Source organism: Pongo pygmaeus, chromosome X (assembly GCF_028885625.2).
Source record: "Pongo pygmaeus isolate AG05252 chromosome X, NHGRI_mPonPyg2-v2.0_pri, whole genome shotgun sequence".
Classification (NCBI taxonomy): Eukaryota; Metazoa; Chordata; class Mammalia; order Primates; family Hominidae; genus Pongo; species Pongo pygmaeus.
This window is the reverse complement of record NC_072396.2, coordinates 49185309-49202909: the sequence shown is the minus strand read 5'-3', so window position 1 is coordinate 49202909 and position 17601 is coordinate 49185309. Positions and strand designations below refer to the sequence as shown.

Sequence of the window (17601 nt, the reverse complement as noted above, 5' to 3'; positions counted from 1 at the left end):
GGTTAGGGATGGTGGATGGGACGAGAGTGAGTATTACTAAAAATGAGTAGCACGAGGGATAGCATTATGGTGATGGAAATATTCTGTACCCTTTTTTTTTTTTCTGAGAGGGAGTCTCACTCTGTCACCTAGCGGTAGTGCAGTGGCATGATCTTGGCTCAACCTCTGCCTCCCGGGTTCAAGCGATTCTCCTGTTTCAGCCTCCCTTGTAGCTAGGAATACAGTTGTGTGCCACCATGCCCGGCTAATTTTTGTATTTTTAGTAGAGACAGGGTTTCTCCATGTTGGCCAGGCTGGTCTTGAACTCCTGATCTCAAGTAATCTGCCCACCTCGTCCTCCCAAAGTGCTGGGATTACAAGCGTTAACCACTGCACATGGGCCTGTTCTGTATCTTTTTTTTTCCCTGAAATATAAGCTTTATGTTAAATTTAAAGAAATATTAAAAATAAACATTTTTAAACAAATTATAATGAAGCACTCAAAACAATTTAGGAATGTTAAACACTAATTCTTAATTGAAAATAATGACATCCATAGAATACATCCTGGTATTGGCCAACATGAAGTTTACTTAATATTAGTATTTTATACATACTTAACCATTCATCCTCCCTAAAATTCAATGATAACAATGATTTGACTTTATAAGGTGAAGTCTTTTATGTAATTCCCTAGAGATAACTTTTTCAAATACAAAGCATTTATACCAGCAAGGAAATTATAAAAACATATATAAAGTATACTGAAGGACGTAATTTAAACGCTGTCTGTATATATAGATATGTTTAACCTTAGAAAGTACACAACACATCAAAACACTTTCACAGAATATAGATGCCATTGCATACTCTTACTTACATTACAAAGCAAACAGCAGCTTCATAAACGTTGTTCTACTATGTATTAACTGAAAAAAGATACTCCACAAAAAGGTTTTGAAGACACATGGAGTGGAATGTGCCCACATTAAGAGCAGAGCTTTTACAAGACCACCTGTCTCCAGCCGGCTCCCAGGGACCACTGAAAACAGCTGCTACACTCAGAATGACAAGATGGTCTTGTTAATGATTTCACTGGACTCTCGAATCTCATCCCCCTTGACCACCAGCGGAGGCAAAACCTGATGATGTTGCCATGGATTGGCTTGGCCAGAAGTGGATAATCTTGAAGTCGTAGACATATCTTCCAAGCATCACAATCTTTGGTTTCTTTAATAGCAATAGAAATTAATAATTATTTTCCTCCCGGGCACAGTGGCTCACACCTGTAATCCCAACATTTTGGGAGGCCGAGGTGGGTGCATCACCTGAGGTCAGGAGTTCAAGACCAGCGTGGCCAACGTTGTGAAACCCAGTCTGTACTAAAAATATGAAAATTAGCTGGGCATAGTGGCGCGTACCTGTAATCCTAGCTACTCATGAGGCTGAGGCAGGAGAATCGCTAGAACCCAGCAGGCAGAGGTTGCAGTGAGCCAAGATCGCACCATTGCATCCTGGGCAACCAGAGTGAACCTCTGACTCTAAATACATACATATATACATACATACATACATACATACATACATACCTACATACACACACACACACACACACAATAATTCTTTTCCTCTTAACGGCAGTTACAGCATCAGAAGGTAGCTTCATGGGTTCATTTCTCAAGAGAATACCCATTTTTTTCTGTGTTTTCAGGAAGATTTTCTTCTTCTAAAACCTCAAGGGCTGCGATGGCCACTCGGCAGCCTAGTGGATTGCCACCGTATGTGGACCCATGTTCCCCTGGCTTAGTGCTCAGCATTATGTCATCGTCCCACAGCACTGCAGACACAGAGTATCAGCCCCAAGAAAAGGCCTTTCCAAGGAGGACTATATCAGATCTGACATTTTCATGATCAACAGCTAGCCATCTACCAGTTCTGGCCAATCCTATCTGTATTTCATCAGCAATGAACAGAACCAAGCTGGGAGCACGAGATGGGATGAGGGTAAGTTAATATACCACAAAGCTTACTGTTTTCACGGAGATTCAGCTGGTCTTTTCTTTCTTCCTTCCTTCCTTCCTTCCTTCCTTCCTTCCTTCCTTCCTTCCTTCCTTCCTTTCTTTTCTTTCCTTCTTTCTTTTTCTTTCTTTCTTTTCTTTCTTCTTTCTTTCATGTATGGATGTATTTATTTATTTGACAGTCTTGCTCTGTCGCCCAGGCTGGAGTGCAGTGGTGTGATCCCAGCTCAATGCAACCTCCGCTTCCCAGGTTCAAATCACTGAGTGAGCCCAGGAGGTCAAGACCAGCCTGGGAAAAATAGCAAAAGGCAGGGTGGTGCATGCCTGTAGTCCCAAGGCCGAAGCGGGAGGATTGCTTGAGCCCAGGAGGTAGGGAACAGCCAGGACAACACAGCAAAACTGTCTCTACTAGAAAAATTAAAAATATTAGTGGGGGCGGGGTGGTGTGAGCCTGTAGTCACCAGGCTGAGGTGGGAGGATTGCTTGAGCCCAGGAGGTCAAGGCCAGCCTGGCCAACATAGCTAAACCCCATTTCTACTAACAACAAGAATAACAAAAAAATTGCGTGGGTGGGATGGCTCACTCCTGTAGTTCCGAGGCCAAGGTCGGAGGACTGCTTGAGCCCAGGAGGTCAATACCAGCCTGGCCAACATAGAGAAAGCCTGTCTTTCCTATAAATAAATAAATAAATAAATAAATAAATAAATAAATAAAAAATAAAAATAAGCAGGGCAGAATGGCACACTCCTGTAGTCCTGAGGCCGAGGTGAAAGCATCATTTGAGCCCAGGAGATTGAGGCCAGCTTGGGCAACATAGTGAAACCCGGTTTCTACTAAAGAAACAAACAAAAAAGCAAAAAAAAAAAAAAAAAAAAAAAAATAGCGTGGGCAGGGTGGTGCATGCCTGTAGTCCCCAGGCCAAGGCAGGATGATCCCTTGAGCCCAGGCCAACATAGCGAAACTTGGTTTCCACTAAAAAATAAAAAAATAAATAAAGCATGGGCCGGGTGGTGCATGCCTGTAGTCCCGAGGCCGTGGTGGAAGGATCCCTTGAGCCCAGAAGGTTGAGGCCAGCCTGGTCAACATAGCGAAACATGGTTTCTACTAAAAAAAAAAAAAAAAAAAAAAACATTGGCAAGGTGGTGCATGCCTGTAGTCCCGAGGCTGAGGCGGGAGGATCGCTTGAGCCCAGGACGTTGAGACCAGCCTGACCAACATAGCAAAACCGTCTCTTTTAAAAAATCAAAAAACAAAAAATATTAGTGGGGGTGGGGTTGTTCCCGCCTGTAGTCGAGAGGCCGAGGCGGGAAGATTGGCCAAGGCGGATGTAACCAATACCACAATCACATCCCATAAGTAAATACATTTTCGTCTCTCCAGGGCTACAGGTAAAGGATGGTAATTGTGCACACCACACTTAGATTCCCTTTCAAAAATGTAATCAGAGGTTGGAGGGCCTTGGACTGTTTTTTCAGTTGCAACAGATATAGAAGCCACTGAAGAATGAAAGCCACGACTAAGTACAGCAAACCTCTGCAAATGTGCTAGTCTGGAAAACACTGTGTATTTCAAGTAGAAAAATCACAGATCCGACTATTTTTTTCTTCTCGCTGTTCAGACTAGAATCCAGATTTTTAACCCGAGATCCAAGGACAGTCTTCAGAGAGTTCAAAATCTCCTGACGGTGCCTGAGGACCACCCACTTTGTCGTAGTGGCAACAAAGTGTTGCTGGAGGAGGAGACAATATTGTGCAATGTCACTGCGCTAGGATGATGGACCAATCAGGGCAGTTAGTGAACTCCATCTGGCCAATCAGAAGTCAGAACAGTAGGCGGGATAAGCAAAGCTGATGTGGCGTCTATCAGTCCAGCCTCCAGGGACAGAACTTTCTCAAACTGGGGGCGGAGACTCTGATTTTCCCGCCTAAAGCACCCCCCGGGATTGACTACTTTAAGTTCAGAGTACACATGCTCCGACTTTCTCTCTCTTTCGATTCTTCCATACTCAGAGTATGCGAGGTCTGATTTTCTCTTTCGATTCTTCCAAAATCAGAGTAAGCATGCGCTGATTTTCTTTTTCCATTCTTCCTACCCCTCCCCTCCTCCGCGGTGCATTTGTTATCTAGTTTTAATAAGGAGTGTATGTGAGGCAGGTCGCCATCTCAAATCCTTCCTGTCAGTTTCTAACTTTTTCAAGTATGGGATTTTTCCTGGGAACTCTAGTAACTTAACAAATTTGGGCCGGGTACGGTGGCTCACGCTTGTAATTCCAGCAGTTTTGGAGGCCACAGCTGGTGGATCACTTGAACCCACGAGGCGGAGGTTGCAGTGAGCCATGATCACACCACTGCATCCCAGCCTGGGCAACAGAGAGAGACCATGACGCAAAACAAACAAACAAACAAACAAAACTCACTTAAATCTTTCCTCCTGGGATCAAGTGATCCTCTCGCGTAGGCCTTGGGACTATAGGCGCACACCACTCCGCTTCTGTTAATGTGTGTGTGTGTGTGTGTGTGTGTGTGTGTGTGTGTGTTTGTTGTTTTTGTTTTAGTAGAGATGGTTTCGGTATGTTGGCAAGGCTGGTCTCAAGCTCATGGGCTCAAGCGATCCGCCCTCCTTGGCCTCCCAAAGTGCTGGGATTACAGGCGTGAGCGACTGCGCCTGGCTGATTGCTGCACCTTGAAACTCCCTACATTCTCTCTAAGTGATGGCGGGCTCTTGTAGTCTCAGAAATTCTAGCTCTCTTCTTCTAATAATTTACAAATCACCAGTAATAGCCTCTAAATCCGTTCATATTAGCCATGCCCATTTCTCTTCAACAGAACAGAACCCCCCATCCCTCTGCCTGATCAGATCCATCACCAGAGAGACCATGTTATCTCTGGGACTCACTTCCCTTCCTTTATTTATTGAGTGGGGGTGTCAGCATGCCCCCACTGAATAAAATTACACAGTCACATCTCTGCCTCCCCAACAAGGGTCTGTACATCTTTCAGAGTAAGCCTAGCCCCAGGGAAACTACTAACAACATTAGCCAACCCCCTCCTAAAGACTCAAGGCTGCTTTGCCCATAGGAAACCTGTCATCCCAAATCAATACTTCTCCCAGAGACCCCTGGTTCCCTGTTTTCATCTGACTTCTCCCCATGTCCTTACTCAGGGACAGATAAGCCCCGAATGGAGAAATGAAGCACCTGATCCCAGGTGACTGAGGGTGGCCTGCCTTCACAGATTTCTTCCTCCACAAGACCAAAGCTCCTGTGGCTGAAAAGACTCAGTCTGTTTCTCTTGCAGGTCATACTGCTCTCGGTGCCATGAATGGAGATGATGCCTTTGCAAGGAGACCTAGGGCTGGTGCTCAAATACCAGAGAAGGTACAAAAGGTGAGGTGACCTGGAGGGGGCAGAGTAGTGGCCCAGGGGACAGTGTGGGGTGACCAAGTTTCTGAGGAGGGGAGGACAGAGATACTGGAGACAAGGAGCAGGGTCTCGGGGGAGATCTGGACCCTTGGGAGTCTCCCACCCTCGCTCTGTCATCACCTAGCATCCTTGGAGACAAGTCTGTGACCTTGCACTACGTTTGGTGACTCTCAGTGCATTCTGGAAGGTGGGAAGAGAGCCAGCCAGCAGCATTAAAGCCCTACTGCGTGGCAGGGGAGAAGCTAGGGAAGGTCCCCCATGTTCTATCAGTTAGCCATGACATCAACCAGGATGGAATATCATCCCCACTTCCCAGATCCAGCACACAGTAAGCGGCTCCAGCTGAATGGCAGACATATCTAGCTGAGTCACTGCCAGAATTCCTTTTTTATCTTTACCTAGGTCTTCGATGATGTTGCCAAGTACTTCTCTAAGAAAGAGTGGGAAAAGATGAAATCCTCGGAGAAAATCATCTATGTGTATATGAAGAGAAAGTATGAGGCCATGACTAAACTAGGTAACAGAAAGTTCTAGGTACAGACAAGTCTGGGGACACATGAGCATCCCTTTTCCTGCTTTGGCTACTTCTTAGGCTACAGAAAGTACCCCACATTTTCCTTTTGTGCAGGGAAAAATGGCAAGGCAGCTTCTGGGTGTTCTGCTCTTCTGTATCCTGTCAGGGCTGAGGGCAGGGACTGGCCACAGTGGAGCTCATACCTGGATCCTGCACGTTTCCCTCCCTTAGGCTTCTGTTCTGATGAGTCCAAGTGTCTCTGTGGCATCCCGGCACCTCCACACCGTCCCTACCTTCCTTCTCTTGGCTTGTATCTTTCTTTCTTTCTTTTTTCTTTTATTTTGAGTCTGAGTCTCAGTCTGTCACCTAGCCTAGAGTGCAGTAGTGCAATCATAGCTCACTGCAGCCTTGAACTCCTGGCCTCAAGCAATACTCCAGCCTCAGCCTCCCAAAGCGCTGCTACTACAGATAAGAGCCACCGTGGCAGGTCAAAGCTTGTCTCTTAAGGAATAAACATTTTGCTTCTTTCTAGGTTTCAAGGCCACCCTCTCACCTTTCATGCGTAATAAACGGGCCACAGACCTCCAGGGGAATGATTTTGATAATCACTGTAACCACGGGAATCAGGATGAGTAGATGGGAAGGGGCTGGAAAGGGTCTCCTCAAGTCCAACTGCTTTTCAGCTCAGCTACCTGGGAAAGATCCTCAGGCATTTGTTCCCTCGTACACATCAGCGCTGAGTGAAAAAAAAATTGCATGCAGAAAGTTAACTACAGAGGTCATTCATATAAAATTTTAAAACTTGCAAAAGAAGAATATATATTTTTATGGATAATAAGTAAATGGTAAATATATACAAACATGAATGTGAATAAAAAGCCATCAAATTAAGGTGACTGGCTGTAAGTGGGGGAGGGAGGGAGGGCAGGGATTGCTGAGTGCTGCACACACAGCTTCAGCTGTGACTTGTCGATAGTGTGTTTTGTTTGTTTTTGTTTTTGAGATGGAGTTTCACTCTTCTCAGCCAGGCTGGAGTGAAATAAGGCAATCTCAGCTCACTCCAACTTTCACCTCCTGGGTTCAAGTGATTCTCCTGCCTCAGCCTCCCGAGTAGCTGGGGTTACAAGTCCCCGCCCCCACACCCAGCTCATTTTTTATTTTTGGTAGAGACGGGGTTTTATTATGTTGGCCAGGCTGGTCTCAAACTTCCTGGCCTCAGATGATCCACCCACCTCAGCCTCCCAAAGTACTGGGATTACAAGTGTGAGCTACCACGCCCGGCCTGTTTGTAGTTTTTCTAATATTCTGAATAAATAAATCAAACCTAACATAGCTGTGGGGTAATGTTGAGATCCGACTGGACTCAATAGTATTCCACATACTTTCTGTGTTTTGAAATATTTCTTTCTTAAAGGACATATTGTTCTTCCTAAGCACTGTTAATGAATCAAAGGACTGTTAAAAAAATGCTACAAGAGATAAAAAAAGAAAGAAAATGTTGCAACTGTAGATTCCTCAAAAACTTCCAGAGTTTGTTTCATTAACAGCATGTAGGTATTGGATAGGTATCTTAGGAGTGAGGGTGATGAACACATTATGTAATAAGCATCGCTGTTTCTCTGTATTTTTTCAAAACTAAATAGTCTTCTCATTCCCAAAGAACCCTGATTCTCTGTGATGAGCTAGGGAGTGAGTTTGAAAGAGTGATCCCTCATCCAACACACAGAGAGCTTTCCCACTTGTCAGTGAGGAGAGATAACATAGGGTGAAAAAAAGACAGGTTCTTCGGTAGAGATCTTTGTACATTTCAGTAATATAAAGGGGACATATGTGTTTACTTGCTCGTCTGCTCTGACAACACAATTATAAGACAAGGTCAGAATGTCCAAACTGTCTCCAATAGACCTATTACTCCCCAACTAAGAAGGCCAGATTCTACAATCTCCCATGATCACTATAAGAGATCTGAAAATCCAGTGCTTGAGTGTTTGCCAAGATTTTGACATTAAAGGAGTGTCTTTATACTGAAAATATTTCAGAGCCACTAGACTAAATCATCCATGGTTCATCACACATTTAACAGCTTAATTCACATACCATAGGATTCACCCATTTGAAGTGTACAATGATTTTCCGTTGTTGCACATCTTGAGTGGATACAGTTCAGATTCCTAACCAATCAATTTAATTATTTGGGAAAAAGTAAAAGATATGTAAAGGAATAAGATGAGACTGTGATGGGGTTTAGTCCCCATTTGATAAACTATGAGAGAGAAAATTCTGAATGGATGCCACAGATAAATGAATCAACCATTACTAAACATAATTCAGAAGCAAATCTGAAATAACTCCTCAACAATGAGTGGATTCATAACCCTCTGCTGCAGAATACCCTGATGCTACAGAAGTCTCTCTAGAGTTTGGAAATCTTTACCAACAAAGAAAAATTCTGAAGTATTCTCTTGCAGTTGAACGTCCTCAGATGACTTTCGGCAGGCTCCAGAGAACCATCCCGAAGGTGAGTATCTCTCAAATCTAAAGGACCAGAGAACGTTTGTCCTTCCACAGATGCGAACACTGGTTAAGAGTGGGAGAGTATAAAAAATGCCCTCACTGCTTCCTTCTCCCCATGTCTATCACAACACCTTATGTAGGTAGCACCAACAGCTTGATAATACTAACAGTGGTGATCCTTAATACATCTTTTGTTTTCATAGTGATGCCAGACACTATTTTAAGCAGTTCACATGGATGAATTTATTTAATCCCTAAGACGACCTCTACGACGTTGTTTCTATTATTATCTCCAAATAATAACGAGTCACACACTTTGGTTGTCACCCATATAAAAGCCATGTGACTTGGCGCAAATCTTCTAAGTTCTCTGAGCTCCAGATTCCTGGTCCATGAAATGGCAGTAAAGAATCATAGTTCATGTTTTAGATCATAGTTATCAGCAACATAATAATAAAATGAAGCTATTGGGGTATAGAGATGTTAAAGAATTTTCCTGGGGCGCAGTGGCAGTGGTAGTCTAATCCAGAGCTCCAAGCCATTTGAAGCTCATTCACGTTTGCATTTGTTTATGAAGTTCAGATGTTGCTCACTAGGGCTTCACCTCATAGGGCCTGCTGGTGCTTCCATTGAGACACCCATTCTCCCAATAGGAAAGACCATCTGGCCTCTGCTCTCTTACTGGGACCACTTGCATGGCTTAGGAATCGGTTTGACTGTTGGCCCCTCCCTACTGTGAGCTCCTTGAGGACCTTGTCTGCACCTGAGGCATCCCGGAAGCCCCCATCCCAGCCCAGGGGATCCCTCGGAGGCCCCTGAATGAGTGACCCCATAAGTGCAGATTCAACTCTGGTTTAGAGGGTAAAGGGATCTGGGAGTTGGGTTGCCAGTGTGGAGACCGAATTCAAGGAAGGATCATGAAAGGTATTAATTGTTATTGTTACTACATTTAAACAGTGTCTACAAGCTCAGAGAGGACTTTCCCGTAGACTATTTTACATGTATTGTTCACTATTTCATAAGCGAGGAAGCTGAATAAAAAGTAGATTAAGAGCAGGGCGCAGTGGCTCGCGACTGTAATCCCAGCACTTTGGGAGGCTGAGGTGGATGGATCACTAGGTCAAGAGATCAAGACCATCCTGCCCAACATGGTGAAACCTCGTCTCTATTAAAAATACAAAACTTAGCGGGGCGTGGTAGCGCCTGCCTGCAGTCCCAGATACTCTGGAGGCTGTTGCATGAGAGTCACTTAAACACAGGAGTCGGATGTTGCAGTGAGCCGAGATTGTTCCACTGCACTGCAGACTGGTGACAGAGGGAGACTTTGTCTCAAAAAAAAAAAAAAAAAAAAAAAAAGTAGCTTAAGATTGTTGGTCAGTGACACATCCCAATGCAACCAGAATTGGTATGGGTACCACCTCACTGAATTCCACATTCAATGTTGGTGCCTCGGTAGGGTGGTATGCCAGATCTGGTACTGCTTTCTTTGCTGCCTAGATTAATTTCAGCAAACCACTTCTTTACCTCTCCCTTCCCTTATTCATCTCCCCACACGGTCTTGTTCAGCAGTGTTTTGTCCCCCTCTATGTTTTTACATTTACTCTCTCAGCAGCTAAGAGCTTATATGAGATCCCTTGTATTTTATAGAAGCTCTTCCTTTTGTAGACCTTATGAACTCTTAGAATGCTATCCTCCTTCCAATCTTTTGTATACCAAACTCTCAATTACATGGAGATTTTTGCTGTTTGCAAGAATGTCAGTCTTAAAAGAGTGTGAAGATAAGCATTTTAGCCCTGGAAACCATATTCACATAGGCCATTCCTTTCCCATCTAACCTCCCAAGTTTCTCCTAATTTAGGCACGTGTAACTCTCCCAGCATTGTTGAGAACATTGATTAAGGTAATGCATGTGAAGACGCTTTGTAAGCTCTAAAGCACTATAGAAATGTCACCGATACTGTTTATCTGTGACCTTCATATTATAAAGATCATGCCCGAGAAGCCAGCAGAGGAAGGAAATGATTCGAAGGGAGTGTCAGAAGCATCTGGCTCACAGAACGATGGGAAACAGCTGTGCCCCCCGGGAAAACCAAGTACCTCTGAGAAGATTCACAAGAGATCTGGTAAGAGGAAAGAATTCGGGAACAACCCTTCTGGCTTCCCTGGCTATGTTCAGGTGTGTGGACTGGGTGTGTGGCATGGATCCCAGATAAGCCTGGGTCCAGACTGGGCTGAGGAGCTCGCCCAGGTCCAGATGAGATGTTTGACTGGACTTCCAGAGATACAGACTGGAGATGTCATCCATATAAAAAACCACGTGACTTGGGGCAAGTCTTCCAAATTTTCTCAGTTCCAGATTCCTAGTCCATAAGATGGAAATAAAGAATCATAGTTCATAAATTGTTTGGAGGTATTAAATTTAATCTAGAAGTCCTGATGACATGAAAGGAGCTCAAGGAATTCCATCTTTGATAATCTGGGATAATATCTTACTCAGCTCAATGCCTGATATCCAATACAGGTGTACTTCAGAGATATCGCAGATTCGGTTCCAGACCACTGCAATAATGTGAGTCACACACATTGATTTTTTGGTTTGACAGTGCATAAAAACATTATGTTTACACTATACTGCAGTCTACTAAGAGTGCAATAGCGTTATGTCTAAAAATGTACATACCTTTATTTTAAAATAATTCATTGTTAAAAACGCTAATAATCTTCTGAGTCTTCAGTGACTCACTCTTTTTGCTGGTGGAGGGTCTTGCCTCGGTGTTGATGGCTGCTGGCTGATCAAGGTGGTGGTTGCTGAAGGGTGGAGTGGCTGTGGCAGTTTCTTAAAAGAACACAACAGTGAAATTTGCCACATTGATTAACTCTCCATTTCATGAAGGATTTCTCTGTCGTATGTGATGCTATTGGATAGCATTTTACCCACAGTAGAATTTCTTTCAAAGTTCGAGTCAATTCTCTCTAGCTATAAAAGTCCTAGACGGCATCTTCTTCCAATAGAAGGCTATTTTATCTACATTGAAAATCTGTTGTTTAGTGTAGCCACCTTCAACAGTGATCTTAGCTAGATCTTCCAGATAACTTGCTGCAGCTTCTCCATCAGGGTTTGCTGCTTCACCTTGCACTTTTAAGTTATGGAGATGGCTTCTTTCCTTAAACCTCATGAACCACCCTCTGCTAGCTTCACACGTTTTCCTGCAGCTTCTTCACCTCTCTCAGCTTTCATGGACTGGAAGAGAGTTCGGGTTTTCTCTGAATTAGACTTTGGCTTAAGGGAATGTTGTGGCTGGTTTCGTCAAATATCCTGACCACTCAGGCTTTCTCTATTTGAGCAGTAAGGCTGTTTTGCTTTCTTATTCGTGTGTTCACTGGAGTATTAGTATTATTATTTCCTTCAAGAACTTTTCCTTTGCATTATATACTATTATTTCCTTCGAGAACTTTTCCTTTGCATTCACAGCTTGGCTGTTTGGTGCAAGAGTCCGAGCTTTCAGCCTGTCTTGGCTTTCAGCATGCTTCCTCACTAAGCTTAGCCATTTCTAGCTTGTGAGAGACACGTGACTCTTCCTTTCATTTGAACACTTAATGGCCATTGTAAGGTTGTTAATAATCCTCATTTCAGTATTGCTGTGTCTCAGGAAATAGGGAGGCCCAACAAAAGGAGGAGAGATGGGGAACAGCTCATTGGTGGAGCAGTCAGAACACACACAACATTAATCGATTAAGTTTGTCATCTTCTATGGGTGCAATTCCTGGTACCCACCCCCCAAACAATTACACAGAACAGGGTGATTATTGTCAATAATAACTTAATTGTACATTTTAAAAAAACTAGAAGAGTGTAATTGGACTGTTTGTAACACAAGGATAAGTGGTTGAGGGGATAGATACCCTATTTTCCATGATGTGATTATTACGCATGGCATGTGTGTATCAAAACATCTCACGTACCCCATAAGTATATACACCTACTGTGTACGCACAAAAATAAAAAACACGGTCGGGCGCCGTGGCTCACGCCTGTAATCCCAGCACTTTGGGAGGCCGAGGCAGGCCAATCACGAAGTCGGGAGATCGAGACCATCCTGGCTAATACGGTGAAACCCCCTCTCTACTAAAAATACAAAATATTAGCCAGGCGTGGTGACATGCTCCTGTAGTCCCAGCTACTCGGGAGGCTGAGGCAGGAGAATCGCTTGAACTGGAGAGGCAGAGGTTGCAGTGAGCTGAGATTGCTCCACTGCACTCCAGTCTGGACGACAGAGTGAGACTTCCTCTCAAACAAAATAAAATAAAATAAAAATTAAAAATTAAAATTATTTTAAAAGACTAAAAAACAGCAAAAACAATTGCAGTAATAATATCAAAGCTCACTGATCACAGATTACTGTAACAGATATAATAATAATGGAAAAGTATAAAATTGATGAGAGTTTCCAAAAAAAAATTGCAGCATCTGTGAAGCACTATGAAAATGTGGTGCAAAAAAAAAAGTATGCCTCTGTGCCCTTAATAAAAACACGTGCTGAATGAAAGGAGGTGAGGATGGATGTTCCCATAAGTGAAGAGGTTGGGAATCTAAACCCGACAACGGAAGGAGCCAGAAGCTAAAACTTTAATTGGCATTTGGCCTATACTGGTGTGGGCCTAAGGTCTCAGCCTCTCTAAGCCAGAGAATGTGAAAAACTGGATGAAGAAGGCCCATGGGCACTTGGGAGGGGGGAGGCATCTCCTTTTTTTGAGAAAACAGAGCTTAACACTCTCCAACCTACCCAACCCTCATCTTCCAACTCTTCCCCATCATAGGACCCAAAAGGGGGAAACGTGCCAGGACCCACAGACTGCGTGAGAGAAACCAGCTGGTGATTTATGAAGAGATCAGCGACCCTGAAGAAGACGACAAGTAACTCCGTAAGTGAACCTTCAGTTCATCTCCCACATCCCTGCAGATGTGCTATTCTGTTATGGTACCGGTATCCCATCTTGTCACTTATTCCCCAAATTATTCCGTTCTCATAATTTTCTAGGGTACAGCATTGAGGCTGAATGATGTGATTTCCCATATTGTTGTTGTTGTTTTTTTTTTTTTTTGACGGACTCTCCCTTTGTGGCCCAGGCTGCAGTGCAGCGGCACCATCTCCGCTCACTGCAAGCTCCGCCTCACGAGTTCACGCCATTCTGCTGCCTCAGCCTCTCCAGTAGGTGGGACTACAAGCGCCCGCCACCACGCCCGGGTAATTTTTTTTGTATTTTTGGTAGAGACGGGGTTTCACCGTGTTAGCCAGGATGGTCTCCATCTCCTGACCTCGTGATCCGCCCGCCTCGGCCTCCCAAAGTGCTGGGATTACAGGCGTGAGCCACCGCGCCTGGCCTTCGCAAGCTCTTTTTACTCCCTACCCTGTATATCCAGGGATAATCCCTACCCAGGATGCTGTGGGCTCCCAAACCCCAGGTCAGCCCTGATATGCCGGCCACACCTTCCTCTAGCCTAGGAATGGATAACCCAGGCGAAGAAGTCACTGTGGCATGAGCAGAGGGTTCACTTCGAGGAACCATGGAAGGCGTGTGCAGGTCCTGGGGTAGGGCAGAATCAGAGTGTGCAGGGTCTGCAGGACAGGAGGAGTTGAGATTGAGTTATCAGGCAGTGGGAACTCACTGCCACTTACTTTCCTTCTCTCTTCTTGCCTCAGCCTCAGGGATATGACACATGCCCATGATGAGAAGCGGAATGTGGTGACCTTTCAGGAACATGGGCATGGCTGTGGACCCCTCGTCATCAGGTGTATAGCAAGTGAAAGCAAGTGTTCACAACAGTGAAAAGTTGAGCGTCATTTTTCTTAGTGTGCCAAGAGTTCGATGTTAGTGTTTCCGTTGTATTTTCGTACAGTGTGCCATTCTGTCAGATATTAATGTTTTCATTGATGAGCAAGACATGCTTAATATGTATTTCGGTTTGTGTATCCATGCACCTACCTCAGAAAACAGGTATAGTCAGGTATTCTCTCCATAGAACAGCACCACCCTCATCTCTCCCCACATGTGACTACTGAGGGCAGATCTGAGTGTTTAATTTCCGATTTTCTCCTCTGCATTTACACACCATACACACACACACACACACCCACCAAGTACCAGTATAAGCATCTCCCATATGCTTTTCCCCATTGCCATGAGTCCTGGTCAAGCCCCCCTCAATCTGTTTCCTGTTCAGCACGTACTCCCCTCCTCTGATTCCCTGTATCAGTCACTGACAGTTAATAAACCTTTGCAAACGTTCCCCAGTTGTTTGCTCCTCTCATTAATGTGTGCACAGGTCTCTGCACGTGTGTGAATATTTCTTTAGGAAAAAATCTTAGAAGTGGAATTGCTGTGTCAAAGGAGTCATTTATTCAACAAAACACTAATGAGTGTGTTCTCGTGCTGGGCGTTGTTCTAGGTGCTGGAGAGACATCAGGGAAAAAGGCAGACAGATGTTCCTGACCCCCATTCTAGAGGAGGATGTTTCCAGTTGTTGGGTTTGTTTGTTTATTTTTTCTAGAGAAGTGGTCTTGTGCTGCCCAGGCTAGAGTGCAGTGGCATGATCATAGCTGAATGCAGCCTTGAACTCGTGGGCTCAAGTGATCCTCCCACCTCAGCCTCCAGAGAAGCTGTGACTACAGGCATGCACCGTCATGACCCACTAATTTTTTTAAGGTTTTGTCAAGAAAGTCTCTCTATGTTACGCAGGCTGGTCTTAACCTCCTGGGCCAAAGCGATCCTCCCACCTTGGTCTCCTAAAGTGTTGGGATTATAGGCGTGAGCCCCAGCACCTGGCCTCCAGTTTTTATTTTGATATAGACTATACACTTCAGTCCTGGAGCAGGATTCTGCAGCAGGTGGTTGGGCATCTTGGCCTTCGCTCTCTGAACAATTTTCGTGTTCTAGGGCTGGGACGGTCCATTTGGGAGTATGTGGGAGGAGACACAGATGAAATCATCATCTGGGGAATGTGGAGGAATCAGGCAGAGGCGTGCACTGTAGACCTTGTGATGGTCAGGGAATAGAAGAGTCCACTTAGTCTCCATGCAGGGGAGCAATTGGTGGGAAAGTCCCCTGGACAGAAGCATGAGACTGCCCATCAAGGGTCTCACTAGTCAAGGGCCTGGGGGCTGGGGTGGGGATGATGATTTGGGAATGGGACATTTCTTTCTCACAGGTACCATTGCACGGTGCAGAGGTGAAATATTTGTGGGGAAGGAATGGCAGAGGGAAGTCTATTTTAGAACAAACTATTGTGTGTCAATGGAGACATCAAAGCTCCATTCACACATAATGGACTTGAAACACCAACCCCAGGTGGAGGCAGGATTGGAGCTGTTTTGCCCGTTGGTGGCCCATCACCTTGGCCTCCTGGTTCTCCCCAGCCTTAGAAGGAGGACACTATCATCATTATGCCTATATGATAGATAAGAGATGGAGTCCCAGACAGACGATAGGCGTCTTGTCACAGGTCCTACAGCTGGCAGGTGCAGGAGGAGCTGAGTTTGGAGCTCACTGACTTCAGAAACATTAAGGAGGACAGGTGTGTGTGGTGGAGGGAGGGAGAATTGAACAAGCCCTGGCTTCTGTCCCCAGTCACAAGGTAGAGGTTGTGCGTTCATTTTCCCAAGACAAGGAGCCCTAGGAGAGAGAGAGTGTAGGGAGGGAGAGGCAGTCGTGGTCACAGCAGGGACAGTGGGAGACAGAGATGTGCAGCGTGGGCAGAAGAGGGGCAGGCAAAGAAGCAGGGGAGACCCAAGGCCAAGTGTGGGTTGTCACAGCCACCAGAGGGAGAGGGTGCCACGAAGGAGGTTGTGGGGCTCTAGGAGTAAGAGGTTCCCCAAATGTGTGAACATGCCCTGCCTGGCACTGCAGGAAGAGGTGGCTGCCACCCAGGTCAGTGTGGACGTGCCTCTACCTGTGCCTTAGAGGAAACAAATTCTATTTTATCCCAATATAGTTCTGTATTACACAAATGTAACATTCGGCTACTAGATATTGAGTGCCTTAACCTCCAAGCAACTAGAGGAGAGCGTACCCCAAAAGAGATAACGAAGGATTTGATTTTTCTTTCTCCCTAGGATGATGGGATCCATAAGTTGGGTCCCCCAGCCCACAAGACAAGTGCAAGGAAGGGTGGCTGGAAGATTGTGAGTTATGACAGAGAACATTTTCCCTTAGTTTCCATGGGTATATAAAGCTCTGGACTATCTGTCTATCATGGATAGATAAAGAGTGAACATGGTCCCCTCTCCACAAATGTGTTTCTCTCCTTGTGAAGGGCTGAAGTTACACCAAGTTCTGATAGGTTACTTTTGTGTGTGTGTGTTTTTTTTTTTTTTTTTTTGACATGATCACACTCTGCGGACCAGGCTGGAGTGCAGTGTTGCAAGTACAGCTCACTGCAGGCTCGATCTCCCAGGCTCAAGGGATTCTCCCACTGCAGCTTCTGACCTAGTTGAGACTACAGGCACATGCCACCACACCCAGCCAGTTTTTGTATATTTTTTCGTAGAGACGGCATCCACTATGTTGCCCAGGCTGGTCTCGACTTCCTGGCCTCAGGCAATCCTCCTGCCTCAGCCTCCCCAAGTGCTGGGATGACAAGTGTGAGCCACCTCGCCAGGCCTTCACTTTCTTTAATGAACAATTATCAGAGTTTCATCTTAGAGACAAAAGTGGCTACTGCCAGCCAATCTGAGTGTGGTGTTGGAGGGGAATCTGGCTGATTCAGACGTTTCTAATGAACTATTAAATTAACCTACATGGTGATTATCCTAAGGCCCTTTCCAGCTCCGTGTGTTTTTGATTCAGGGTTTGGAGTTTTTCAGAGGCTTTATTACAAAGATCATCTTCTGGGCTGGTGCTGTGACCCACGCTGTAATGTCAGCACTTTGGGAGGCCAAGGCAGGCAGATCACTTGATGTCAGGAGTTGGAGACTAGACTGGCCAGCAGGGTGAAACCCCTGTCTCTACTAAAAATACAAAAATCAGCTGGCTGTGGTGGCAGGCTCCTGTGAATTCCAGTTACAGTGGGGAGTGAAGCAGGAGAATCCCTTGAACCTGGGAGATAGAGTGTGCAGTGAGCCGAGATCATGCCACTGCACTCCAGCCTGGGCAACAGA

The 17601-nt window shown here is 45.1% G+C and overlaps 1 protein-coding gene and 1 pseudogene across 1 annotated transcript; one reads left to right on the top strand and one right to left on the bottom strand.

Moving 5' to 3' along the window:
* Positions 1–1040: 1040 nt before the first annotated feature.
* On the bottom strand, positions 1041–5298 carry LOC129024067 (ornithine aminotransferase, mitochondrial-like; annotated as a pseudogene).
* LOC129025294 (protein SSX7-like) lies at positions 3950–13365 on the top strand. Its single transcript, XM_054473049.1, has 8 exons — positions 3950–4051; positions 5294–5382; positions 5821–5935; positions 6465–6558; positions 8399–8450; positions 10434–10569; positions 12097–12201; positions 13265–13365. The coding sequence occupies exons 2-8, from the start codon at positions 5314–5316 to the stop codon at positions 13363–13365; spliced, it is 672 nt and encodes a 223-aa protein (XP_054329024.1). The 5' UTR covers positions 3950–4051; positions 5294–5313.
* The last annotated feature ends 4236 nt before the right edge of the window (positions 13366–17601 follow it).

What these genes read in the sequence shown, in the direction of transcription:
- LOC129025294 (XM_054473049.1), top strand. Translation starts at nt 5,314, where the DNA reads ATGAATGGAGATGATGCCTTTGCAAGGAGACCTAGGGCTGGTGCTCAA. An exon ending in TCCAGAGAACCATCCCGAAG is followed by an intron (nt 8,451 to 10,433) that starts GTGAGTATCTCT and finishes CATATTATAAAG; the next exon opens with ATCATGCCCGAGAAGCCAGC. An exon ending in GAAGATTCACAAGAGATCTG is followed by an intron (nt 10,570 to 12,096) that starts GTAAGAGGAAAG and finishes GCTGTGTCTCAG; the next exon opens with GAAATAGGGAGGCCCAACAA.